The 27,808-nt window shown below is 41.7% G+C and overlaps 1 protein-coding gene across 24 annotated transcripts in view; it reads right to left on the bottom strand.

The window, feature by feature from the left end:
* The window catches only part of EPB41L2 (erythrocyte membrane protein band 4.1 like 2), a 115,377-nt gene extending 88,303 nt beyond the window's left edge, over positions 1–27,074 (bottom strand). For all 24 annotated transcript variants that reach the window (XM_078383354.1, XM_078383357.1, XM_020790708.3 and 21 more), the window contains exons 1-3: positions 26,932–27,074; positions 4,008–4,456; positions 2,110–2,310 (exon numbers count right to left, since the gene is read on the bottom strand). In XM_078383354.1, coding sequence (XP_078239480.1) covers positions 2,110–2,310; positions 4,008–4,442 — 636 coding nt within the window. In that variant the 5' untranslated portion in view covers positions 4,443–4,456; positions 26,932–27,074. The remainder of the gene's footprint in view (positions 1–2,109; positions 2,311–4,007; positions 4,457–26,931) is intronic.
* Between the last annotated feature and the right edge of the window lie 734 nt (positions 27,075–27,808).

The raw sequence follows: 27,808 nt of genomic DNA, 5'->3' as shown, positions 1-27,808 counted from the left end.
GCTTTGCCATGAGACTAAATGAAGGCAGGATATCTCACTTACAGTCTGTTTGTATTCCAACACCCTTGCTCTTACCAGCAGCTGTCTCCGAGAAAAACTAGGAAAAATACTGAAGGATGAAGAGCAAGAAGGACTGGAGAATTAAGTATGTTATCTTGCTCTCTCCAGTTATAATTATTTTCTGTACTGTTCTGATTGGGGAATAGATGATAAAATGAAGGCAATGTCCGAGAGCAGTGGTTCCCAACCTTCGGTAATCGAAGTGTTCTTGGATGGCATCTCCCAGAAACCCTGGCCAGCACAGCTGGTGGTGAAGACTTCTGGGAACTGCAGTTCAAAAACACCTAGGTTAGGAAACACTGTACCACAGCTTCTCTCTCATATCCCCTTCCTTCCTATTACTTTTTTCTATTATTGGTATCACCACCACAGTTTAAACCTTACTGGGGTACAGTACTGGTATGATGTCTGCAAGGAAATTTGAACAAACACTCAGTGTGGATAGATGTTCTCTGTATAATTGCCTTCAGAGTTCCCTCTGGGTCTGTCCCCTTAGAGGAGAAAGACCATGCTTGTCTTCCAGTCTCCTTTAATCTTCTGGCTACCACTAGTCCAGTGGTTCCCAATAACCTTGGGTAACCCAGGTGTTCTTGGACTACAACTCTCAGAAACCCTAGCTGATGGAGAAAACCCGTGGGGACTGCAGTGCAAGAACACCTGGGTTACCCAAGGTTGGGAACCGCTCCTCTAATCTGTTGCACATTCACTCAGTTCCAACTGGACCATATAGGCATACACCCACATATTACACTCACACCAGGTCTCCAGTTTGCAGAGCTATTTTCCAGTGCTAAATTATACTTTGAAGCTAGAAAAAATGGACTTCATTGTGACTAGAACATAAAGCATCACCAGGTTCCTTTCCTGGAATTTGTCTATTCTTTCTATCTCCTTTTTTTTTCTTCCTTCCTTCAAACTAAATCAGTCATTTTGCCCATTTATCTAATCTCCCTCCTCCTTTTCAACTGTGTATGCTAAAAAAGATTGTTTCCTAGATAACAGCTGCAATTTTATCCTAGACATCTACTCAATATGTTATAAAGTGCCAGGAACAACAAGACCTATTCAAAACTTCGCCCTCAGAGACTCACCAGGCATCAAGGTTGTGTAGAGGTGGTAGAAACCTTCCTCTATCAAAAGCCCATGTTTAGAAATAATAATGGAGCTGTATTTGCATTATCTGGCTGTTTTTTTATTATTCAAACTGTAATTCTTAATTCAATTTTTAAAATTGCTGTGAAGGGCCCGAAGAACCACTGTGGTCTTTGTGAGAGATGGGGTGGGGGAATGAACATAGTAAATTACTGTGATAGGTAAACGCCCCATTCACTCTTCTTGATATTGGGTTGCTGCTGAGAGAACAGCATCAGGCTCAAAGGAAAGAATATCTGTGTATATCTGGAAGCCTATATCAAATATTTCTACAGAAGGCCTACTGCATTTGCATTTTTGATAAATATACTACAGTTCAAAGAACAGTTGAAGGTTGAAAGGTTAAGACATGACCTTAAAAAGAGAGTAAATTCCATAGTGTTAGGAATATGTCAACTTTAAAAAAGTCATTTGTCAACACCAAATAAAAATATACTGTACCCACTGGCTGAATGTAAGCAAAATCTTAAATTTCAGTCTGTTCCTCCCTGGTAAATAAAGAGCTCCTGCTGCGGTTGTTGAGGGCACAAAAACACAATGGATTGGTGTGTGTGCACCCAAGAATGCAGCAAGGGCTCTTTATTTACCTATGGGAACAGATCAAAACATATTACTTTGCTTACATTATGCAATGCAGTGGTCCCCAACATTTTGCCTCCATGGACCGGTTTAGAATGTGGGGCGGGGGCATCTGTGCATGCGTGAGAGGGGCCATGTGTGAGCAGCCATGGGAGAGGCTGTGCGTGCGTGGGAGGGTTGTGCATACGTCTCCACATGCGGGGGGGGGGGGAGCAGGAGATTTGTCCCTCCGGCCCACAGACCGGGGGTTGAGGAACCCTGATGCAATGGGACTTTTTTTTGTCCCAAAGAAAAGATCTTAACATCTCACACGCTTACCTCAAGATCGCAGGTATATTCAGTACCATCCAAGAGCACAACTTTACATTGTACAGTCCTGATCCTCTTAGGTGGTTTTTGAAGAGCTTTCTCAGTTTTGATTTCACTTGTCTGTACTTCTTTGGTCTCCCTTTTCCTTTCCTCTTCATCTTGCTTTTCTTCCACCTCAGAAACAATCACCTTACGGTCGTCTTTGGTAGGCTGCACAAGAAAGTGGATATTAACACATGGTGAGACTGTATTTCAGAACAGTACAATTAATAATTGCATTAATTTTAGATTCTAATACATGTTATTAGTTATCAGTCAACTGATAAATTAGAAGAAAAAGCCAGTGTTGCTTTATGACTCCATAAAATGCTTTATAATAAAAACCACCACGACAGCCTTTTTCTAGTATATAGAAACATATCTATAAATAGACAGAAATCTGTACATAGAGAACAATGATAACAAATAATTAGCTACAGGTAGTATCCAACACACCTTTCTTTACTGGCTTTAGCAAGACAGACTCTTATCAGTAAAACCTGAGTAGATGGGGAGCAAAGTATGAGTGAGCGATTGCATACAACATAGATTGCAATACAGTGGTAGGGTGGAGATAGATCTATTTAGCACTCTACCTTTCTGGGACCCAATTTGGATTGGCAGTTAATATTTGGTTTTCATTTATTACAACCCTTTCTGCTTATAAGCTATTTATAAATTTTATTTCTACCCTGCCTTTCTCAAATGCAAATTTTTGACCTAGTATAGCACAACAGTAAATAAAACAGATTTTTAATTTTCAATTCTAGTTTCCTGGTTACAGAGCCATTTTTATAAACCAGTACTTATATTAAGTGGACAATGTGTTTGAGATGTCTAATACAACTGGAAAATAAACAAAATATTACAGACTTTAAAATGATTAAACAAAAATGGATCCTACAAAAATGTTTTGCTAGTATATCAATCACTCACATCCATTTTCTACTAACAAAAGTATCTAGCTTCTCAAGGCCTGCACCAACTCTTAGTTTGATATACTGAAACTGCCAAGAAAAGTTAATATCTCTGTGACATTTGAATACTTTATGTCTGACCTATCTGAGCAAAGCAATGGCTGAACTCCCTGGTACAATAAGTGTCAGAATACACCTCTACAGTCCCCGGATGAAGGGGGTCTGGGCACTTTTTCCGAGAAGCAAGCCTGCCCCATCGCTGTGGGAAGAGGGATATAATTCTTTTTTTCATATCCTTCATGGCTTCAAACTGTATCAGCTGCAATACTATGTGTGGTTGTGAAAGTCTGCTATCAAATGTGGTACTACAAACTTTGAAGGCATGGATACATATACATTAATGAATGGGATTTAAGCACTAAATAACCTCCAGATGTACATCCAGATGTTGTCTCTTCAATACACATGCCAAATTTTACATTATAGGTTTTAGAGTCCTGGATCTCAGACAGAAAAAAATTATCCTATTTCTATATTGTAGCATTTATCCAATTGATAGAATTGTGTCACCGATAATCAGCTAAGATGAAAATTAATGCTCTTCCAATTTATGAAGTCTCTCTACAACAGTGCAAATTACTCTCATCACAAGCAGTAAGACAAACAGACTTTTACAGACTATATTAGTTCCCCACTTCTCTTTGTCGTTTTCATTTTTCAATCTAAGATGCTCATTTTATGAACAGCAACCTGACCATTATGAGCATTTGGGAGAAGTACAATGAAAGCATAAAATTCATTCCAGGCTACCTGATGACCTCCACAATAATAATCTGAAATAAACCACCAACAGAATCATTATTTGTGAACAGAATGTTTAAGTTAACAGTAGCTGTCCATCATATGGGACCACTAAAATGCTGTGTTAAAGTTTTCATTCAATAACATTACCTGTTTCTCAGCAACAGCATGCTCTTCTTCTTCTTTGTCATCTACTTTAGCCTCCTGCAAATTCTTAGCAATGTCCTCCTGTTTTCCCTTTGCCTGCGCTGACTCTTCTGTAAGACGACTCTCACCCTCCTCTGCTACTGTCTCTTCTTCGGATGCTGGTGCCTCTTTTTTCTTGGTTTCGTCTTTGGGTTCTGCCAATCTGTATGATTTTTGTTTCTTAAGCCAAGGGGGGATGAAACGAGAAATACCTTTTCCTCCTGAGCTACTAGGATTAGTTTGGCCAACTGGAGCCTGGGGTGTAGGAGAAGCTCCTTCTGTCTCAGATGTCTGTTCTTTTTCACTTTCTGGTGCATCTCCAGCATTTTCTTTTGCTGTTTTTGTTTCCAGCTTTTCTGATTCCTTTACTTCTGTTTCTGAACCACCTTCAGTTGTCATGGTTACAGGATATACTGGAAGTACAATACATATCAATGTTAGTACACTTTTTTACATTGTTAGCTCTTTTTAGATTCTAGCCAAATGAGCTAATCCCATAAACAAGAACTATCTTATAATGCATCAATCACTAAATTCATAACAGTACTAAAACTTTTAGTGTAATGAAGAAAAAGTATTTCTTCCTTTCCACAATTTCAGAAGCCTCCCAGGGCTTGCCCAGCACATAAAACGACAGGGAAAAAGCACCAGGAAGCCTCTTAGACCCATTGCCAATCAGCTGAGAGGCGGGGAGAGGGGGGCAGGAGCAGAGATGACCGCGAAATGGCTGCCGCCTCCCTGCTGGTTGCCGACTCTCAGCTGTTTGGAGCTCTTTTTCCGGCTGTTCCAGGGCTACAAAGGCACTGTGAGGAGCGGGGCTCAGTCTATTGTGCGTGGTAAATGACTTTTTGTTGATTTTTTTTGTTTCTGACTTTTCCCCCCATAGGAATGCATTAATTAAATTTCAATGCATTTCTATGGGAAACGCGCCTCACAAGATGAAAAATATCGCGAGACGGGCTATCTTGCGAGGCACCAAAAAACTCTCAAGACCTTTTGTCTTGCGAGTTTTTTCTCCCATGAGGCATTCATCTTGCAAGGCACCACTGTACAAAACTTTAACATTAGCAATAAAGAAATTGAAATAGTGAAAGATTGTGTGTACTGTATCTTGGACAATCATCAATCCAAAGTGAGACTTCAGTCAAGAAACTAGAGGAAGGCTGAGACTTGGAAGGGCAGCAATGAAGAAATTAAAAAGGAAGCAGAAAAGATCACAAAATATGTGTGTCATGAGTGCAGCCGAAGACCCGGAACCAGAAGGGTTAACTGAGGCTGAAGAGAATGCTGAGAGATCAGAAACACCTGAACCGCCTCCAGATTCTCCTTCCCCAGCAGACAAGCTTCGGGCCAGGCTTCGGGAAAGACTTAGGACAAAAAGGTCAGAGGATCGCTCAAAGGCTGTCCACAGAAATATCCGTTCAACTAGCCCTGAGTATTAACAGGATGGAAAGGTTTCCAGCAGCTCAAGGAGCTGTTTTAGTATAAAACAGCTCCTAGTCAACCAGAATTTCTGTGGAAGCAACAAGTCAAAACCCCTGGCTTGCATCCATGCTCCTTGAACCATGTTCCTGACTCTGGATTCTGACCCTGGACTACGATGTGTATCTGACTCTGGACTCTGACCTTGGACTGCATTCTGTGAATTGGTTTATGGACATTGGCTTTGCATTCTTGGTATTCCTGACCCTGGACTGGTTTATTGGACTTTGGCTGTTGTAACCCCCGGGAACGTGACAATGTGTCACTGGAGACCAGGACCAAGATCATCCATATCCTTGTATTCCTGATTACCATGTATAAATGGTGAAAGCTAGACAGTTAAGAAAGCTGACAGGAAAAAAATTGATTCATTTGAAATGTGATGCTGGAGGACAGCTTTGCAGATAAACTGGGCTGCCAGACCATCTAACAGGAGTTGGTAATTTTTGCAGGTTTGGTATTAGAGTCAAAATAGTTAATGTGGATTTTTTTTTTTTGGAACTTCTTGAAAGCACTGTTTATTTGGGTCAGATGAGAGTGTTAGAAGATACCAGGCCAGGTAGGTTCACAAGTGCATCCTGGATCAAATCAAGTCTGAACTACTGTACAGTGGTGCCTCGCTAGACGATTGCTTCGCTTCACAACAAATTTGCTTTACGATGACTTTTTTGGAGTGCTTTTGCGCTTTGCTTTACGATGGTCTCTATGGGCGATTTTCGCTTGACGATGTTTGGGACCTTGCTTCGCAAGACGATTAATTTTTGGGTCCCCTGTTTCACTTTACGATGGTTTTGACAGCCTGGGCTCCGCGCTTCGCTAGACGGCGTTTTAACGGTCGCTGTTTCGCAATACGACTGTCTCCAGGGTGTTTTTCTTTGTTGCTGTTTTCGTTCAAATTTCAACAGTCAATAACCAGGATGCATTATGCCTTGTGCCGGGAAGGTTTAAAAACCCTTCCCCAGTCATCCTGGGCTTACTTTTCCACGTGGAGTTCTAAGGCTGACTTCGTGAGGAGCAACTTTGGTTTCTTCTGGAGAACTTGGCCAGCAGAAGGTAAGTTTACATTTGTTCTCTTGTGTGGGTGGTGGGTTTTATTGCATAAGTCTTACAGATATTTTTATTTTCTTATTTTTGGGTAAATTGCAGGGAGGAGTTTTGTGGCTGCCTGGGTCTTGGGTTGCACGTTTAGATTTAAAAACTGAGTTTTAATTTTTTTACTGGCTATTGCTTTCCTTGTTTGGGGGGGGGGGAATGTTGCATGAGTCTTATTTTAATGGGTTTTAAAAATTTTTTGGTGTTTTGTGGCTGCCTGGATCTTTGGTTGTGAGTTTCAATTTAAAAACTGAGTTTTAAAATTTTACTGGCTATTGCTTTCCTTGCTTGGGGAGGGGGGAATGTTGCATCAGTCTTATTTAAATGTTTTTTTTTAAATTTTTTGGTGTTTTGTGGCTGCCTGGATCTTTGGTTGTGAGTTTAAATTTAAAAACTGAGTTTTAAAATTTTACTGGCTATTGCTTTCCTTGCTTGGGAAGGGGGGAATGTTGCACAAGTCTTATTTTAATGGTTTTTTTTAATTCTTTGGTGTTTTGGGGCTGCCTGGGTCTTGGGTTGTGAGTTTAAATTTAAAAACTGAGTTTTAATTTTTTACTGGCTATTGTTTTCATTGGTTGGGGGGATGTTGCATGAGTCCTATTTTAATGGTTTTTCCTGGGAGAATTTGGATCTGCTATTGCATTGGTTCTGTGTGGGAGAAGCGTGCAGAAATGTGATTTAAAATTTTGGATATCCTGCAGGGGAAACTTAGGGGATACAGTAGCTTCTGTTGTGGGGGTTTGAATGCAAAAGTCTGATCCCAAGTTTGATTTTTTTTTTTTTTTTTTTTTTACTGTAGGCATCCTTTCTGTCATGTGGTGTGGTGTGGCCTTTGGTGGACTTTTGCAGAACATCTGGGACAGCAAAAGGTAGGTCTGCATTTCTTCTCCTGTGTTGGGGGGGGAGGTAATGCCAAGTTTTATTATTTTAGGCATCGTTTTTGGTGAGGTTGGTGTGGTGTGGTCTTCAGTGACATTGGCATTTTCCATAACTTTTTGGACAGCAAAAGGTAGGTAGGTCTGCATTTCTTCTCCTGTGTTGGGGGTGCATTCCAATGGAGAAATTACCTCGTCGTCCAGCAAAGATCGCCCATAGGGAAGCCATTTTCCGACCGCCGATCAGCTGTTAAAATGGCTGCCCTGCGAAGCATGGGTCCGGGAAACACAGAGCAGCCATTTAGGAACCCGACAATCAGCTGTAAAGATCGTCTTACGAATAATTGGTCCACGAAGCATGGACCAAATCGTCATAAAGAGGAATTCCCCCATTGGAATGACTGTTTCGCGAATCGCTATGGCAATCGCAAAAAGTCATTGTCATGCAGTTTCATCGTACAACGGGGTTGTTGTCTAGCGAGGTACCACCGGATACAGGATACCCTGCAGTTGTGGAGAGGTATATATTGGAATCACAAAACGAAGCATACACACCAGAATCAAAGAATATGAGAGACACTGCAGACTAATACAACCGGAAAAATCAGCAGTAGCTGAACATGCCCTAAAACAAGCTGGACATGAAATTCTATTTCAAAATACTGAAATACTGGACAACACTAGCAATCATTACGTTAGACTGCACAGGGAAGCCATTGAAATCCACAATCAGCAGAACTTCAACAAAAACGAAGAAAGTTTAAAACTCCACAAAGCCTGGCTTCCAGCACTGAAAAATACAGCCTCCAAAAGATCAACCAACTCTACCCAGCCACAAGGACCGGTGACCACTACAAACAAAAGACCAGCTAACGACACCCATCAATCACAGGGACAGATAATCTCTCCTCCTTATCACAACAATACACACACAACAAAAACACACTGATCAGAATAATCACCCATCTCCTGAAAAGGACAAAAGTTGATTCCGCAGCTATAAATACTCAACTCCCAACAAACTGCACCAGAGCACAGAGTGTTACTCCTGTCCTCTGAAGATGCCGGCCACAGGGACTGGCAAAACATTAGGAAGAACAACCTTCAGAACATGGCCAAAGAGCCTGAAAAACCCACAACAACCCATGATTTATCTTAATTTATTTACAACTGAGGATTCTGGGAGCTGCAGTCCCTAAAAGTAACTTAGCAAAAGCTCTGAGATATGGTGTTTTACTAACTAACTTAATGTTGATATTGCTAACTAGAGAAAACAAGAATTACTTGGGTAAATTTTTAAAGTATTACTACTACTACTACTACTACTACTACTACTACTACTACTACTACTACTACTACTACTAAGCATTTTGATGACTTCACAAAATGAAACCTTGAAACTGTACTGCTCTTGAGAGGGGAAATTTCCATACAGATTCTCCTTAAAAATACTCTCTGCATTCTGTTACTAAAGAATCAGAAAAGAATTTTTTAAAATGTGACAATCCCATATAGATTTTCTACAAGAAAGCCATGCTGTGGGTATTGAGTACCAAAAAGTTTGATTACAGTGATAAATTATGTTAAAATGAAAATTTATATTTAATTCAGCAATTTGGGCATGACTAATACTAGTGTCAGTCTGTTAACAGGTAGCACCATGGAAAAGGTAGTACTGAGATGTCTGGGAGGTAGGTATCCTTCAGTCTCGAGAGACTATGGTAACATGCACTGAATAGAGGTCTTGGAACAGCTTCTAGTGTGGCTGAGAAGGCCAACTCAAGAGCGACAATCCCTTTCCACACGGAAGGCAATTACAGTCTGACCCCTGTCCAGCTCCCTGATTTTGCAGGTTTCGGGACTGCCTCTTTGCCTTGGTCTGCTGAACAAGTGTCTCTTCAAATTGGGAGAGGCCATGCCGCACCGCCTGCCTCCAGGCTCAACACTCAGATATCAAGGTTTCCCATCTGTTGAGGTCCATTTCTAAGGCCTTCAGATCCCGTTTGCAGATATCCTTGTATTGCAGCTATGGTCTCCTTCTGGGGCGCTCTCCCTGCACTAATTCTCTATAAAGTAGATCTTTAGGAATCCGACCATCAGCCATTTTCACAACATTCCCCAAGCCAACATAGACGTTGTTGTGATGTCTACCAGTGACATAAGCTTCATAATTTACGGAACATTTCATAGCTCTGTTATAAAAACCTTATCAGTATTCAGAAACAGAATTGGATGATTACTGTATTTTTTGCACCATAAGACTCACTTTTTTCCCACAAAACAGGGGTGTGGAAAGTCTGTGCGTCTTATGGAGCGAAGAAAACTGATTATATTTTCCTGTTTTCTTCTCCTAAAAAATTGGTGCGTCTTATGGAAAGGTGCGTCTTATGGAGCGAAAAATACGGTAATTGATATTATTTAAATGCATAACACTATTTACAACTAAATCCAGTGTGAATTTGGGTGCACTTAAAGTCACTTCCACTGTATAGGTAGAAGAGATATATATGAACACAGCTAGATGTTTTAAAAAAAAGTCTTACAGATAGAAACAGTAAATCCTCTAATTATTTTAAACAATAATTAGATACAATTACAGAAATAAAACTGAAGATACAGGCACAAAAATGTTAAAAACATTCGGCTTTTTAAAAGCATTAAAACCCATTAAACAAAATGTCACTGCCATCTGTGTAAGCAGTTGGTTTACCCACAATGCATTTCCATATTAGTGATTATAACAACTTTTTCTGAGTATCTTGAAATCTGATCTATTACGACATGCAACTGCTACAGCTAACTATGGCTACATAAAATCAATTTACAATTCCACAGTAAGATGTACAAAATTCATCATCATCTGTTAGAAATATACTGTACTATGTATTACTGAATGGGGACATTTAATCAGTTTCAGCTTATTATTATAGTTTCTTGCAGCACTAAATTGCATAATATCCCATTTTAAATTAAATCAATTCCATTAAGCCAGATTCTGAGCTGTTTGATTCAGAATTAATTTACAACACAGCTAACATGATTATTATTTAGTATTTGGTGCCATCTATGTATTTGGCTGATGATAAAATATACATATCTACACATACACATTTTCCTTTTAATAGCATGCTGAAATCTATAAGACTCATTTATTAAGGTCTGTAACAGTAGGTAAGATAAGCTTCCCTATCAATAAAAGTGATGCAACCAACTGATGAAAAGCTGCTTTTTGTATAATTTAATTGAAAAGACTGACCCTACCCAAGCCCTGAAATTGCTAGAGAAATGGAAGAGTAGAATTTAATTCCAGGTCACTTCAGAAAATGCACATGGATAAAGGAGAAAATGATGTTTTCTTATTTTCTGTCTTAAGAAAAAGACAGAGAGATGACTACGCATGTAAAACTGCTTTACAAAGCTAATAAGCAGGGAGATCTGCCCATTAGGAATAGAACTTGTATTTAAGTTCTTATGCTATAGTGTCATTGTTTGTTCTGGTAGCAAATATGTACATACAGTACACAAGTGGTGCCAACACTTCTACCACCTTTCCAGCTTGAATCCCTTATTTTCTCTTTAAATAATTTGTGACATTCAACCTTCAATAACAAATGTTATCGGTCAAGCAACAACTTGTGAACGGGGCATTAATAGAACTGTTTCATCTTAACAAGGGTAAAAACTATTAAAATCACTGCAAACATACATAGGAGAAAATGGTAAAAACTATATAGGAAGGCTCTGTCATATTCATGACACAATTAAAAAAAAGCTTATTTTTAAGATAAATTTTCTTTTCTTTGCTAATCTGGATGACACTCAGCTCTCTTTGCCCCAGGCTTCACAGATACTGGACTGCTTTTTGGATATTGCAATGGGCTTGATAAAGAACAATAAAATGAAGTTGAATCACAACAAGACAAAAGTTCTGTTAAATCAGTGATTCTCAGCTCCAGGAATTTCATAAATTACTTAGAACTGGTTTATCATTCCCTTCCCCTAGTGATGACCTGTGACTGAGCTATTGAGCCAGCTACTCTTAATAAATCAATTACTTTCTTAAAAGAAAAAAATTAGTATTACCTCTGCACTAGAGATGACATGTAAAGTACAGAAAAAAAATTAACTACAGCCAGCTAGGTTGTTATTCACAAAGGCACTATTTGAACTAGCAACATCCTGATTCACAGCTTGCTCTGAAGAGTCATGCATCACATTCATCTAATTCCAAAACATAATAAATAAATAAATAAAATTAAGTGAACTGGGACTTTTCAAGCATCTCAAAGTGGATCGCTAAGTGGAGCAGTACTCCCCATTTCCTCATGTTAAATCTGGCATTCATGGGATTTCAGATGTGAAAATAAAAAATACATCTTATTAAAAATAAAGGAAAGGAAAGTATCTATACCTTGTAAGGAAGATGTTAACTAAGTTACAAAAGAGAGAAAAAATCAACAGCTTACGAGCCAGGGGAACCAATGTTCCCTCTAATTTTCAGCAATGCTGGGCAGGGTTCTGCTCCACACACTCATGACATTGCACACGGGGTTCCGTCATGACCAGAACCAAAGATGCTGGAAATTATCACTGTGGATGTGGGGAGGGGGAAAGGAGCATGCAGGTGCGCATCTTATAGGGAACCTTGAGTGGAATCCAAGATTTCTTGTGCACAGCCCACTGTACACTGAAGCACTGCAGAGGGCTTCTAAGCAGGTCATCACACTGCAACAATTGCTCTCAGATTTATGTGGCTCATTTACAGTGCAAAGCAAGAGACTTGTGCCAGCATAACACTCTGGAATTATATTCCTGGATCTTCTGGTTTGTTTCTTATAGTTATTAATTATACAGTACTACTGATATTAAAAACTGGAAATATCAGAATCTTTTGAGGAAGCCAACGATCCAGCTCCAAAGGAGGAAGACTGACAGTTGAACCCCCTAATGAAGGTCAAGACCTCGCCTAGACACTCCAACTGCTTGGGCACTAGGGAGGGTCTCTGAGTGAGGCTACTGGCTATAGCAGTCACTTTACACACTTTATAGCTGTAGTGTGAAATGATGAGCTTCTATTGGTATGGTATATTACCTAGACTTTGCCTTTTTTCAACTTTAAAAAAAAAATTCATTGGCTACACTACCAGAACTTAGGAGATGCACTTGCAGATGAATACCTGCACTCATGCAGTCAGATCAGAACTTCATTTAAGGATGTTACAGCTGCCTTTCTCTGCCCTTGTTTGTGTCTCTTTTTTTGTTGATGCGGTCATGTCACTGACAAAGTTCATAAGAGCTGTTCTTTTTGTGTTTTATTTTTGTGTTTTGTTATTTGGAAGTGGTCTGGGCAAACATTTCTGCCAGAAATAATTCTAAGTAACCAATAAGCACTGGACAGCTTTCTTTTTTTAATAGGAATCTAAGCTATGAAGCCTTCCAGCTAGACATTTCTCCCAGTAAACCACATTTAGTTTTTGATGTGGGTTCATCAGGTAGAACTCCCAAAATGGAGAAAGTAAAAAAAAATTCAAATGGCCTATCTCTAGCATGTGATATCTCTATAGAACTTCAAAATGGGCATTTTCTTCTGTAACTACTGGAAGAATATGTTTTGTAATCTCTACTGTAATCACAGTCATTTTAATAACCAATTAACAACATTTAATTTGCTCATTAATTCAGCATCAATGCATTCAAGTGTGTTCACTTTGTATGTAGGGCTGTCAATCACATGCTATGACTATGAGACATCTCATGCAAAGCTGCTGGAAGTTTTTTGCTCTGGCTTATCTTCAACTACAGATATAAGTGCTGTAGCCCTAAATATAACACCCACTTTTCCTCTGTCTTCTCTTAAAATAAAAGCAGTGCTCAACCTAGTACATGTAGCAGAGAAAGAGAGCACTGCTACCCAAGATCAATGACAATGGGGTATAGGAACATTTAGTTATTTTAAATGAATCCATTCCTCCTCAGCCAGATGAATGCCATCCAAGGGTACTAAAGGAGCATGCACATGTAATCCTGGAGTATCTGCCTCTAATATCTGTGGATCTTTGAAGAACAAGTCAGGTCACTGAAGGCAAAAGCCAAACAGACGCCATGTCCATCTTCAAAAAGGAGAAATAAGACACTGGCAACTACAAACTGTTCAACATGACATAGATGCCACTAAAAATTCTTGAATATATAACTGAACAGTCAAGTTTGTAAACAATTAGAAAAGACCCAGCACAGGTTTCTCAAAAAGAAGTCATACCAGACTACTCATACCATTTTTTTTAGACAAAGTCACTAAGTTGACAGACAAGGGGGCTGCTGTGGCTATAGTGTATCTTCATTTCAACAATGATTCTGACAGCATCCCTTATTGTACTTTCATAGCCATGTTGGTAGAAAGTGGGTAGATTATGCTACTCTTAGGTGGATTTGTAGCTGGTTCATGGGCTATGTCTAAGGAGTACTCACCAATGGTTCTTCATTATACTGGAGACCACAGCTGTCATACAAGGATATCTGCAAACGTGATCTGAAGGCCTTAGGAATGGACCTCAACAGATTGAAAACCTTGACATCTGAGTGTTCAGCCTGGAGGCAGGCGGTGTGGCATGGCCTCTCCCAATTTGAAGAGACACTTGTTCAACAGGCCAAGGTAAAGAGTCCCGAAACCAGCAAAATTAGGGAGCTGGACAGGGGACAGATTTTATTTGTCTTCCATGTGGAAAGGGATTGTCACTCTCGAGTCGGCCTTCTCAGCCACACTAGACGTTGTTCCATGACCTCTATTCAGAGCACGTTACCATCATCTCTCTCGACTGAAGGATGCCTACACATACTGGAGATAAGTGACAAGCGGGGTGCCCCAGATTTTGTCTAGGCCTAGTGTTTTAATCATCCCTATAAATGACTTGGATGAGGGGATGGGTTGGTGCTAATCAAGCTGGCAAATGACATCAAATATGGAAGGCTAGCTAATACTTCAAAAGACAGAATCAGGATTCAACACAACCTTAATAGATTGGAGAAGTGGCTGAAACAAATTGTATTTCAATAAGGAAAAATGTAAAGGTCTATACAGTATTTTGGCAGGAAAAATTAGATGTACAAACATAAAATGAGTGACAGCTGTATTAATAGTAGCACATGTGAAAAAGATCTAGGGGATTCAATAAATCACAAGGTAAGCATGAGTCAACAATGAAATGTGGTGTGCACAAAACTAAAAAATGCAAAGGCCAAAGTCCCCAAGCATCACTTTCTCAAACTAATTTTTAGTTACCACTGCTCACCAAGCTATACACATAAGCATCATGTCCATTCAATGCATAAGTTCCAAGGGGAAATATCTGATAGAAATTGATAATATGAACATGACAAGATTTGTTCATAAAGAGTCCTGCAAGCCTACTAATATCAGCAGGTATTTATTCACTGGTAAGATTACTGACTACAGAGTATCCAAGCAAGGGCAACTAACAACCCAGCTTCAACAAGTTCTCTTACTATTGCTGATTTTAGAATAAGACCTCGTGACTAATGATTAATCAAAGCAATTTAAGATGACTTCTACAGTTTTAAGTTTAGAAACTGCTGATATTCCATGAAGTCACATGATCAGTCAAAACCATATGAGGAACAAACATAGATATTACCCTTGAAACAGTCAATGTTCCTAAAGACTTTCTTGATTTCAACGATCTCCTCTCAAAGTGCTGACAAAAGACAGACACTTTCTAGAAGACAATAACTGATTGACTAATGCCTTGTCTCTGTGTCAAGGGAAAGAATTCATGCAAGAGCTCTAATACATTTGCAATTAGTAGGTACAGTGGTGCCTCACATTACGAGCGTTCCATTTTACGACGAAATCGCTTTACGTTGAAGGTTTTGTGATTGCAAAAGCAATTGCAAAACTATGTTTCCTATGGGGGAATTTCGCTTTGTGATGATCGGTTCCCTGCTTTGGGAACCGATTCTCGCAAAGCGATGATTTTTTGGCCAGCTGATCGGCGGTTTCAAAATGGCCACCGGGTAAAAAAACATGGCTCCCCGCTCTTTTCTGGGACGGATTCCTCGCTGCACAGACAGCGAAAATGGCTGCGCTATGGAGGATCTTCGCTGGACTGTGAGTTTCAAGCACCTAGGAATGCATTAATCAGGTTTTAATGCATTTCTATGGGCTTTTTAATTTCGCATTACGACGTTTTCATTCTACAGTGATTTCGCTGGAACGAATTAACGTCATAATGCAAGGCACCACTGTCTATACTATATGAGTGACATTTTGTTTGCCTTTCAAAGTTCCAAATGCACAATAGTTAAGGTTTCACCTAATATTTGATATTTTCTAGCATTTTCCAGCTTAATCCAAGGCACCATCTTTCTGTTTTAATGCATTTCTGTTTTTGAATCAGCATAGCAAAAGTTTGGCAAAATCCAGTCAACAAAAAAATTGTAATTATTAGCAATTAATCCAGTGTGTTTCAAATCAGAGGCTTAAATCCAGGGTTTATCATACCTAGAGCAGACCTATTTAAAATAAACACATTTGTTAGTCACAACTTTGAATGAGTTGGTACAGCTCTTGTTGGACTTAGCCCACAGTACTTCATGCTAGATTATCATACAAAGGCATTACAAGGATAAGGATCTCATCTAGAACCATGTACAGTAGTAGGAAAAAATTACAATGGATGGCTGAGAATGCATTATGAACCCCATTCAGCTATTACATTCCCTTGTCCTTAACTGTCTTGATTACACAAATTTACAAGATCTAGTTACCGTATTTGCCGGCGGGGTAAAAGGCAGAGGGAGGGGGTAATTCACACAGTACACTTCACAGTTACAGTGGTGCCTTGTATAACGAGTGCACCGTTTAACGATGAATCCGCATACCAATGCGGATTTTGTGATCGCAAAAGCGATCGCATACCGATGGCCCCTATGGGGAAAAATCGCTTTGCGATTTTTCCCACAGGCACCATTTCTCCCCAGCTGGGCGGTGCTTGCCTCCGAGTGCCAGCGGTGGACGCTTCCCTGGAGGTTGCTCTGAAGGCAGCGCCGCCCATCTGGGCGGTGCTGCCTTCAAAGCAACCTCCAGGGAAGCGTCCACCGCCAGCGCTTGGTAGGGCTTGCCTCCAAGCCCCGGGGTGGACGCTGAGGTTGCTCTGAAGGCAGCGCCGCCCATCTGGGCGGTGCTGCCTTCAAAGCAACCTGCAGGGAAGCGTCCACCGCCGGCGCTCAGAGGCAAGCCCCGCAGCTAGGCGGGGCTTGCTTCCGAGCACCGCCGGTGGAGGCTGAGGTTGCTCTGAAGGCAGCGCAGCCCAGGTGGGAGGCGCAGCCTTCAGAGCAACCTCCGGGAAAGCGTCCACCGTCGGGGCTCGGAGGCAAGCCCCACAGCTAGGCAGGGCTTGCTTCCGAGCGCCGCCGGTGGAGGCTGAGGTTGCTCTGAAGGCAGCGCAGCCCAGCTGGGAGGCGCAGCCTTCAGAGCAACCTCCGGGAAAGCGTCCACCGCCGGTGCTCGGAGGCAAACCCCGCAGCTAGGTGGGGCTTGCTTCCGAGCGCCGCCGGTGGAGGCTGAGGTTGCTCTGAAGGCAGCGCCGCCCAGCTGGGAGGCGCAGCCTTCAAAGCAACCTCCGGGAAAGCGTCCACTGCCGGCGCTCGGAGGCAAGCCCTGCCCAGCTGGGGGGAGAAGGCGGCAAAGGTTCAGGGCGCCCATGGTGGACGCTTCGTTGGAGGTTGCTCTGAAGCCTGGCTTCAGAGCAACCTCCGGGGAAGCATCCACCGCGGGGGCTCTGAACCTTCTCCCCCCAGCTGGGTGGCGCAACCTGCGGGGAGGCGTCCACAGCCGAAGCAAGCGCTGCCCAGCTGGGGGAAAATGGCCGCCCGCAGCGTTTTCGCGCCTCGCTTATCGAGGCAGCGAAAATGGCGGCCAGATCGGGATTCTTCGCTTACCTGTGAGTTTTCCCCCAATAGGAACGCATTAAACAGAGTTTAATGGGTTCCTATGGGTTTTCCCCTCCCGCATAGCGAAGAATCCGGATAGCGACGTTAATCCTGGAACGGATTAATGTCGCTATGCAGGGCACCACTGTATTTTATACTGACTGAAGACATGAGACATACTTGCAAATGCTGATATACCACAGAATGTCATGTCATCTTCTGGTCACTGCACAATGGTAGAAGGCGGGATTTCACTGAACTGGGGCTTCTTTTTGGAGTGGGGCTTATATTATGAGCATCCTGAAAACTCATACTAGGGCTTATTTTCAGGTTAGATCTTATTTTTGGGGAAATTGTATGGGGAGGATTTCTATGACACATCATACATTTTCTGCAACCTATGTTTGAGCTTATGGGTGGGTTTAAACATATTATGAGTAATCTGGTGAGAAAGGCCAGATTACTCATAAAAATGTTTGAACTTGGTTATGGATCCAGATGCATGTTGCAGAGAAAATGTGAAATGTCATAGAAATCCTCCCCCTAGTGGTAATTCTTCAAGTAAGTTTATTGCAATAAAAAGTACTGTATAGCACAAATCATCTAATTTGCATAGACAAGGTTGGTGATAAAAGGTAAATTTTAAATTGAAATTGTTCTAAATGCCTACTCTTGGAATTTGTAAAGAAGAAAATATGCACACGTTGCTTGGTTTTTTAACTTTGATTTTGTCCAGAAAGGTAGATTGCCCTCACTAAGATCTATACAATTTCTGAGGACACCAAAATCAAAAGTTCAAACAATTAGATGAGGTTTCAACTCCATCTGAAAATAATCTTAATTATATTTCAGTGTGCATTTTTCAAAGACCAACATCCAAACTATTTAACCTCTGACCGTATGAACTAGCATAAATAGTCAAACCAGCACGAACTGAATAGGATAGCTTTTACTAACATATTTTCATATAAGGTTTTTTTTTTTCAAATAAACACTCCATGAACACAAACACAGGGAAGATGGAGATCTTTGAATGGCAGGTATGTTACATTTGAAAGGTGCGATTTAGTGGCAAAATTTCCATATATGGTGTTGGTTTCAACAAGTATGAAACTTTTGGAATTACTGTAAATTAAAAGCTATTAGATAGATTCTCAGACATGGGGACCAGCAGGCAACTTACTGCATGTATGATAACTCTTCGAGTAAATGTTACTGCTGTAATAGTTAAAGTACAACTCAGAGATGGGCTCAAAACAAATAGTTTTACTGCATATCTGTTCATACCCACACTGTCCAAACTCACAGTTTCTACGCTTGCTGAACATGAAGAAAACTCACAATGCATTAGTGATGTTTCTCAAATGTCTGAAAAAAGGCTCACACAAGCAAAAGGAAATAAAATGTGTTGACAGGAAACAAGGGAACAGCTTACTGATCATGTAACAGTATGCTGACAAATGTAATGCTGACATTTTGGATAGCACATGAAGAGTCAAAGGTTAGATTACAAACTCATTGCTTCACTTCCTAAAGTGACATGTCATCCTCAATTTCAGTGACTAACTGCTTCAAAAACATGGAAAAACTAACATTGCATCCTCCACGCATCATGACAAAAATATATACAGAAAAGGTAAAGAACAATGCAGGAACATTTTGTATGTAACAAATACAGTGTTTGACTTAGACCAAGAAGAAATTGGTTCAAATTGCCTTCTCAGTCATAAAGTACACTGGATGACTTTACACTGCACACACTCTCTAAGCCTTACTAACCTGCTGCACCAGCATCTTGTAGGAATAATGGATTTAAAATGTAATCAGACCACAATGTGAACATAATGTTCACAAGCACAGACATAACATTTTGCAACTGTCCCCAACAACACAGCTTTGATTTAAGCTAATTAAAGATTTGTGCACAACACATACAATTTGAACACAGAAGGTAAGAAGTGTGAATCAAGGTAAACTAGAAACTGTAAAGCAAGAAATGGAATGAATGTCAAATCCAGAAGAAATGAAGTGGCTCTAATATTGAGGCAAGATATAGCAAAAGCACTTTGAGGCAGTAAGGCGATAATATTAATCAGACTCCATAGAAAACCTTTGGGCATATCATGAGAAGGCAGGAAAAGATGATACATTTCTCCACAATTTCTACCATAATCAAAATTATTTAGAAAAGAGGTAGTGTATTGACCAGAATGACAAGTTAGGACTTGGGAGGCCTGGATTCTTATCTCATTTTGCCATGGAAGTTCACTGGGGCTGTGGAACTGGTAAAACCACTCCTTAAATATCTTACTTACATTTAATTCTCTATTACGCTAGTTATAAGTTGGTTCTGACCTGATGGTACATAACGTAAGAAAAAAATACAAATATGTTTTCTACAAAACTTCATCAGGGTGGAGGAGTAGTAGAAATAATTTGTCATCATCATCATCACCACCACCACTACTACTACTACAGTGCGTTGGTTATACGATGATGCCCAGGGCTCAGCAGCAGGGAACCACAATGGACTATGAACTTTTATCAGGGGTCCCCAACCCCCGGTCCACGGGCTTCCTTGAACTGGGCTGAGGACATGGATCTCTGACACACACACCCCGCATGGTGGGCATGTTGTGCTCACGGAGGGGTGTGTTGTTTGCGCGAGTGAGCATGACACACCCCTCTGCAAGTGCGACACCCACCCATGAGTGCAGAGGTGCCCCCACCTCCCCGTACATGGAGCCCGCACCCCTCAACTGGTTTGTGGTCCCAAAAAGGTTGGGGACCACTGTTTTACATGACACAAAATCACTTTTCATCTCACCGAAAACAAAAGCCCGCCCACCAACCCCCATCTGCCAATTATTTGGGACAAGGCTAAAAACATCTGTAGTAGACTTGGAGGGGAAAAGCTGAAGTACATGACAGTCTTAACATCAGCAAAATAAGAAAATGAAATTAGGTATCATATTAGCTCTAAAAGAGTACTGACCAAATTGGCAGTCATACCTAGTGATAAAAGGAGATTATGTACAATCTAGGGGAAAACCTCTTTCTGCAACAGGATTCCAAAAAGGAGCAGGCACCCGGGATTATATTGCTAATATCTGCTGGCTATTGGAGCACACCAAACAATTTCATAAGAAGATTAGTCTATGTTTTATAGACTACAGCAAAGCCTATGACTGTATAGCTCATGAGAAACTATGGATTATTGTGAAAGAAATGGGTATGCTTTAGCACCTGATTGTCCTGATGTGTAACCTGTACTACAGACAAGCTATCGCTAAGATAGAACATGGACAGAGAAAATAGTTTCCTAAAGGCAAAGGTGTCAGACAAGGGTGCTTTTTATCCCTTTACCTGTTCAATCTGCACACAGTACATATTGAATGGAGGGCCTAACTAGATTCAGATGAAGGAGGTGTGAAAGAAACATCAACAATTAAGATCATCCACACTCTTGTATTTCTGATCACCATGTATGGGTGTGAAAGATGGATAGTAAAGAAAGCTGACAGGAAAAAAATTGATTCGTTTGAAATGTGCTGGCGGAGAGCTTTGCAGATAATTATTTCTGGAAGCAAATATGATGAAACTGAGGTTCTCCCAATTTGGACACATCATGAGAAGGCAGAGTTCTCTGGAAAAGAAGATAATGCAGGGAAAGGTTGAAGGCAGCAGGAAAAGAAGACAACCAAACATGAGATGGATTTAATCCCAAAAGGATGCCACAGCCTTGAATATCCAGAGCTAAGCAGGGCTTTGGACATTTTGGAGATCTCTCGTTCATAGGGAGGCAATTTGATGGCACCTAACGACAACAGCAGCAATCAAAGAGTAAATGTGTCCTGGGAGGAGATGTGGTTTACAGAATTTGTAACATAACTTTTCACTTGAAAAACTGACCGAAATGAACCACAGGTCATTCTCATGTGTCTACTCAGAAGTTATTACAGTGGGGTCTTGACTTGAGAACTTAATCCATATTGGAAGGCGGTTCTCAAGTCAAAAAGTTCTCAGGTCAAATCTGCATTTCCCATAGGAATGCATTGAGAACCATTTGATCTGTATCTGCTCTTTTCCGTCCATAGAAACTAATGGGAAGCTGCTATTCCGCCATCGATCACTAGAGGGGGATATTTTGCTTCTTTTTTTCTTAGGTCAAGAAAGGTTCAGGGAAGGCAGGGAAAATACAGTCCAGGCAGTACAGTACCAGGCAGTCCGAAGACTGTCTCCCAATCCACTCTCTAAACGCTGGGAGGAGTGAGGAAGCAGACAGGCACCCTTTTCACTGGCCAACAGTTAACTGAAAGTTCACATTTTGCACTTTCCCTGCCTCCCACGTGGTTTTTTTTCAGTTCTTAACTCAAATCTAAGTATGTAAGTCAAGTCAATATTTTCCTATGAGAGTGGTTCTTAAGTCAAAATGTTCTTAACTCGAGCCACTGTAGAAGGAAGAATATTATGGCAGGAGCAACATTGCCCTACTGGCCCAGTCTTTCTTATCTGCTCTGCTCCCTGATTTGACAGGAAGTGCTGTGCAGTGAGGGGCAACTCTGGGGTCAGGATGAGAAAGCCAGAACCATCACTGAGATTGCCCAGGGAAGAAAAAGCAACTTAAGCACAAGCAACACTTTTTTGTTTACTATTACTGAAATAGATTAAAATGGCTACCTCTTTGAAATCAAATTAGAAATCTCATTAAGAGATACTGGCTTGGAAGAAAGAAAAGCTGTGTCACATTGTTTTAAAATGCAATCTGCCTTCTAGTCTTTTAACATTAAAACAGTGCACTGTGCTAATATGGAGTTTTAAGAGGTTACCGTTTTAGGCCTCAATGAAGTTATAGCTAGCAATATGAGGCCTGGCAATAATGCTTCAGAAATTGAGCCACTAGGCGACATTCCAGAATTACTATACTGCCACGTATGCAGCATTTTTTATGTTTAACCTAACCCTTATTGTAAATATTTAACAGCTGGGAAATTTTATGGTAAATTCGCCTGTTCATGGTACATACTGTTGAGAGAATGTGCTTCAATTTGGGGACTATAAATTTCACTGTGTATGGAAATCATTACATATGTGAGGACTAGAAATATGAACAACAGCTTTTTAAAAAAACCCTCAGTAACCTATGGTCATATAAACTTCATTAATATGTCTCAAGACTACAGCTTAATGTGGCATCACTCAAAACATTCATCACTCAAAAGAGCATATAATAAACAACCGCAAGACAAAAGTTATTTGTAATATGAAACTTTCTCTTTCTTTCAGCCAGTGCTGAAATTATAGATCTGATAAATTCATTCTCAACTCAAGGCTAAAGGCTTCTTCTGTACTGTTCTGACTTTACATTACTGGTCCAAATTTCTAAATAATCCAGTGATGATATTTATAAAAGTTCCTGTTATGCGGGGTGGATTTGATTTAAATAATTTTTTTTTAAAAAATCATTGATTTTTTAAATCCATCCTGGATATCGACAGTAGAGAACAATGCACTTCTAGATAGCTGGCTCCTAGTACCATCAATCACACCTTGTGGAGCTATTTCATCTTGTCCTCTTTAGAAGTTCTTCTGTGGCGATTTCAAACAAGATGAAAGCAACAGTGGGAAAACACAGTAGCTACAAATGGAAGATGTTGCTGCTAGGTCCTCATGAACTTCTCTGAAGGAGGCATGGCAAATACACAATAAATTATTCTCCCTTCCTTGATACATAATGATTATAATTCTGTTTCTACATCCTTATCAAGCATGAAAGACAAAAATGGATAGTATATACAGGTATTTCAACATTACATCTTACTTTGTGAAGAAGCTACTTGGATGAGTAGCAAAACATTTCAACCTAATATGAAAGAAGTCCAGTTGCCACGGCTCAACTTCCACATAACCTCACCTGGATGACTGAGAATCTTCACATAGTCCTACTTTGTGCTAAGCATTTAGGAACTGACAACAACAACAAATGTTTGTGAAAGTTCATTTGTGACACAGCAGGTCTGTTCATGAACTCTTGAGGATGTACTTTGTGACCCACATTCTTACTGTAAACATTAAAACAAACTAATACCAGAAAAAGTCTGTTATACAGTCAATTCTAGAAGCTGCTTTTCCTACAACATATATTAACCCATTATGCATTGACAACACCCACCCACTTGCACTATATACAGACAATTTGCTGACATTTAAGCATGTTGCTGGAAAGCTGTTGTAACAAAGTATTATGTTCCCTTTGTCCAGTTGCACTGGTTTTGCATACATCTACAAGCAACACCTGAAGCAAAATACAGAACAGCCCACAGTGAACTGCACTATGGCAAAAGATGTGTCATTACCATCTATGGAGCAGTTGTCATGACAAGTAGCACACTTTTTTGCTATTTCCTGCTCTAAGCAATTTTGACACCATTTAGGTTAAGATTGCAGTACTCTTCCCAGGGAATTATGAATTCATTCAAGAAGATACTACAGTAATCAAAAGCCATGACCAAATTATAAAATCCGCAAAATGAAAACATACAAAATGAACAAGGTCAAATGGTGGCAAAGATCATCTGATAACAACTTTTTTCAGTCTATCAACAGTGAAGCCAAACACAAAACAAACTATCTCCTGTTACCTGATAAATATAGATCACCTAGTGGTAAGCACAGCTAAATCATGTGGGAGATCAGGATGGCCTCCTTCTTGCTCTCCTTCTGATATTTTTCTATTTAGATGAGCCTTGTGACACTAATTGGCTGTTGCAAAAATGTCTTATAATGGTGGGCACTATTCTCTTTAGCTATTTGTCATTATTCTAAACGGTTCTAGTTCAGTTCTTGGTTTTAATGTATAACTTGCTTAATTGTATTTTAATATTATAACCTATTACCTTTTTACTTGTTTGTGTCAATTCATATTGAAAGCCCCCGGGAGCGGCTGGGAGAGATGTCAGATACTGTACAAGTAAAGTAAATAAATAAGGTGGTACAGCAAACAGAATACAGGAATACTGAACTTAGGTGGGGGGAATCATGACTAATTCCCTATTAAATTTTGTGCTGAAATTCCATCTCTATGCATATTTTGAATGTAACTTCATGGGATTTGTGTTTCACTGAAGATGCCTGAAACATTTTAAACTATTTCCAAAACAAAAAAAAAAGTGAACATAAAAACATCTTCCACAACAGATGTGTCAGTTTGGTTTCACAGCATCTTTGCTGTATTTGCTGCAGAAACTTAACAGCGCTGTCTTTCCCCTAAAAACTCACTTATAGTATTCCCCCTTTAAACAAAGTTATGTCTAAAAAATATAGAAACCCATTCATTCAACAATTATTCTACAAGATATCCATAGCAGGAGCTGAAAGCCTGGGTAAACAGAAATGGATACAGTGGACCCTCTACTTATGGAATTAATCCGTAGTGGAACAGTGGCTGCAGGTCGAAAAGTCTGTAAGTCGAATCTCCATTGACCTACAATGCATTGAAAACCGATTAATCCTGTAACCGGCCGTTTTTGTTCCATTTTTGTCCCATTTTGGTTTTTTTCTGGTCTGTAGGTTGACTATCTGGCTGCAAGTCAAACCTAAATTTTGCGGCCAGAGAAGTCTGTAACTCGAAAAGTCTGTAAGTCGAGGGTCCACTGTACTTGGATCAAGGTATTGTATTGATGTGGAGTTAAATACTGTGATAATATGTGGCAGGGACCAGATGCAGAAGTAGGAGTTTCTTGCACTTTCCTAGCTGCTGCTGCTGCTGCCTAAAACTGTATGTTCTGATGGTGGCAGATACAAATAACTACTAGCTTTTGTTTTCTCATCTAGGAGCACTCACTATTGTTCTTTTGGCCTAGAAGCTTAGATGCAACCCAAGCATGTTCTAACTTAGCTAAACCTGCACAATACTTCTTGCACTCCTTTAAAGCCAGCCTCTATCTGAACCAACTGGAAGTCACTTAATATATTTCAAAGCAAAGTGAGAAAATGGCCAAGGTAACGCTATTGAAGCCTGCTTCTGGTCAAAAATAGTCTTATTTTAACATTTTTGTTTTCTTTTAATTTTACCTATATTTCATATGCATCCATAATTTTTAAATTGCCTCTCTGATATAAAGACATACTCCTTAAAGTTTTTCCATTATACCCATCTCTCACTCCCCACTCGGCTTCTCTAATTTAGCTTAGCCTGAATAAGAGCTCTAATGAAAAACCCAGTTTCCGCAGTACTTTACGACTCTATGTCACCCTAAAAGAGCTCCTACCACCTTACTATGGCATTTGATTTTCCCCCCCTTCCTCGCCCCAACATATACACTAAACGGATCACCGCTGTGACCTCCTAATCACAGTAAACATGGCCCCGTGCTAAATATACAGAGAAGTTTTTACAATACAGGTCACAGCCTCTGACAACCCTTGCAAGGGCTTTCCCATGACAGCGAGCCATCATCTCCGGCTGCCATCGTGGCTCCGCTCGCCCGCGCTCGCATTCCGTGTGGAGCGCGAGAGTGAGAAGGGTGGGGACGAGGGAAATTTGAACCAAAGGTGAGGCGGGAGACTCCGCGGTGCGGTCCCTCTGAACAGGAGAGAAGGGACTTCCAGAGGCGACGTCCCTAAAGCATCTGCCCCCCCGTCTTAAAAAAAAAAAAAATAAGACAAGGCTTCCCCGCCACGACCGACTCCTGCCCACTCCCCCAGAGACCCCGCGCTCGTTCAGGGCGGGGATGCGCGCCGCCTGGTCCGCCTCTCTCGCCCTCCCTAGGCCACGGTGAGGGAGAGAGAGAGAGGGAAGGGAAGGGAAGAGGCGGATTTCCCGGGGCCAGCAGCCCCCGCCGCCCGAGCGGACGCGCATCTTCCTCGGAGAGCCACTCCTCAGGCGGCCTCCCCCCGCCCAAGCCCTCCCTGACCAGCCTGTGGAGGGACGAACGGCTTGACATCGCCTCTCTCCCGTCCTTCCGCCCTGCCAGGAGGCGATGGCGGCGGGCTCTCCTCCTCCGGCGGCTGTTCTGAGCCTCCAGCCCCAAAACTACATCACGCCTCAGGCCCGGAGGAGGCGGCGAGAGCGCGGCGGGGAAAGGGGAGACTCCAACCGTCAACTTCAACATCCCCCCCCTCCTCCCGGGATTCAGGCGCCGTCCGTCGCTCGTGGTGGGGCGGAGAGGGGGGGGAAAGCCCTAAAGCGCTGCCCCCCTCCCTCCTAGCGGGTGTGAGGGACTGAGCAACGAGACCCCCCACACACACACACTCCTGCCCCGCGACGCGGAGCTGCCCCTTCGCCTCGTCTCTTCCACGTCCTTGTCACTTATGTCCGCCCCACAGGGCGCAACTGAGGGGGGGAAAGGGGAAGGAATGCCGCTCCAAGCTCCCTCTTCAGCCGCCGCCGCCGCCGCCGCCGCCGCCGCCCCCCGAGCAGAGCCCGCCAAAACAGAAGTAGGGCGACGCCGAACTTTTCCTGAGCCCGCCCGCCCGCCGAGCTTCCCTACCTTCCCGGCGGCTCTTTAACCCCGCACTTCGCCTCCTCCTCCTTCCTACGCCGCCGCCTCCTCGCTGCCTGCGCCGCCACCGCCTTCCCTCCGTCTCATTCGAAATTGAAAATCGCTGCCTCGGCCGAGGAGGGCGGCCAGCGCAACCCAACCCTTAACCCTCCCTCCGCCGAGAGCCCCGCCCTAGGCTTGACCTAGCCTCTCCCCTTAACCAATCATGGACGGCTGAACGGCTCTCAGGTCCCGCCTATTCGCCCTTCGGTTTTTGCTCCCCGCCCATCAATCACAGCCTCCGTCTCCTGCCCGCCTCCTCCCTCCCGCTCTTTCTAAACATACCCACGTAGCCTTCAGGCTTGCATTTTGAACGGCCGCGCCTTCGAAGCGAGGCAGTGCTAGAGTTACGTTGGTATACGATCCGCTGTCGTATTCACAGAACAGTGGGAAAACGAAAACCGTTTCGGGATCTGGCGATTTGAGCCAGAATGGGCATGTTCTTGTCAACAGCAGTCTTTGATAGCAGATTTCTTTAGGGTTCTTTTTTTTTGGGGGGGGGGAGGAAAGCTTCAGGTGGGTCATAGGTATAGAAATCCAGTTCTGAAGTAAGTGACTTTTTAAATGTCATGTGAGTATGTGATTCATCGTGCTCCATCCACAGTGACTGGGAACCTCGGATTTTTATCATAGCCTGGACAAAATAAAGCACAGTTGCATGATAACTTTTCATTTACAAAAGATGCGGGCAGCAAGGAGTCTGCTGCTGTTTTCTTACGCCATTTTGTGAGCCTGGGGCATGCTTTCAAGTAAAGCTGCAATACTGCTTTACATATTCCTCAAGGTTCTAAAAGAACATGAGCCTTATTTCCAAGTAAGTGACATG

This window comes from Pogona vitticeps, chromosome 1, assembly GCF_051106095.1.
Source record: "Pogona vitticeps strain Pit_001003342236 chromosome 1, PviZW2.1, whole genome shotgun sequence".
NCBI lineage: Eukaryota > Metazoa > Chordata > Lepidosauria > Squamata > Agamidae > Pogona > Pogona vitticeps.
This window is presented reverse-complemented; position numbering and strand designations above follow the sequence as displayed.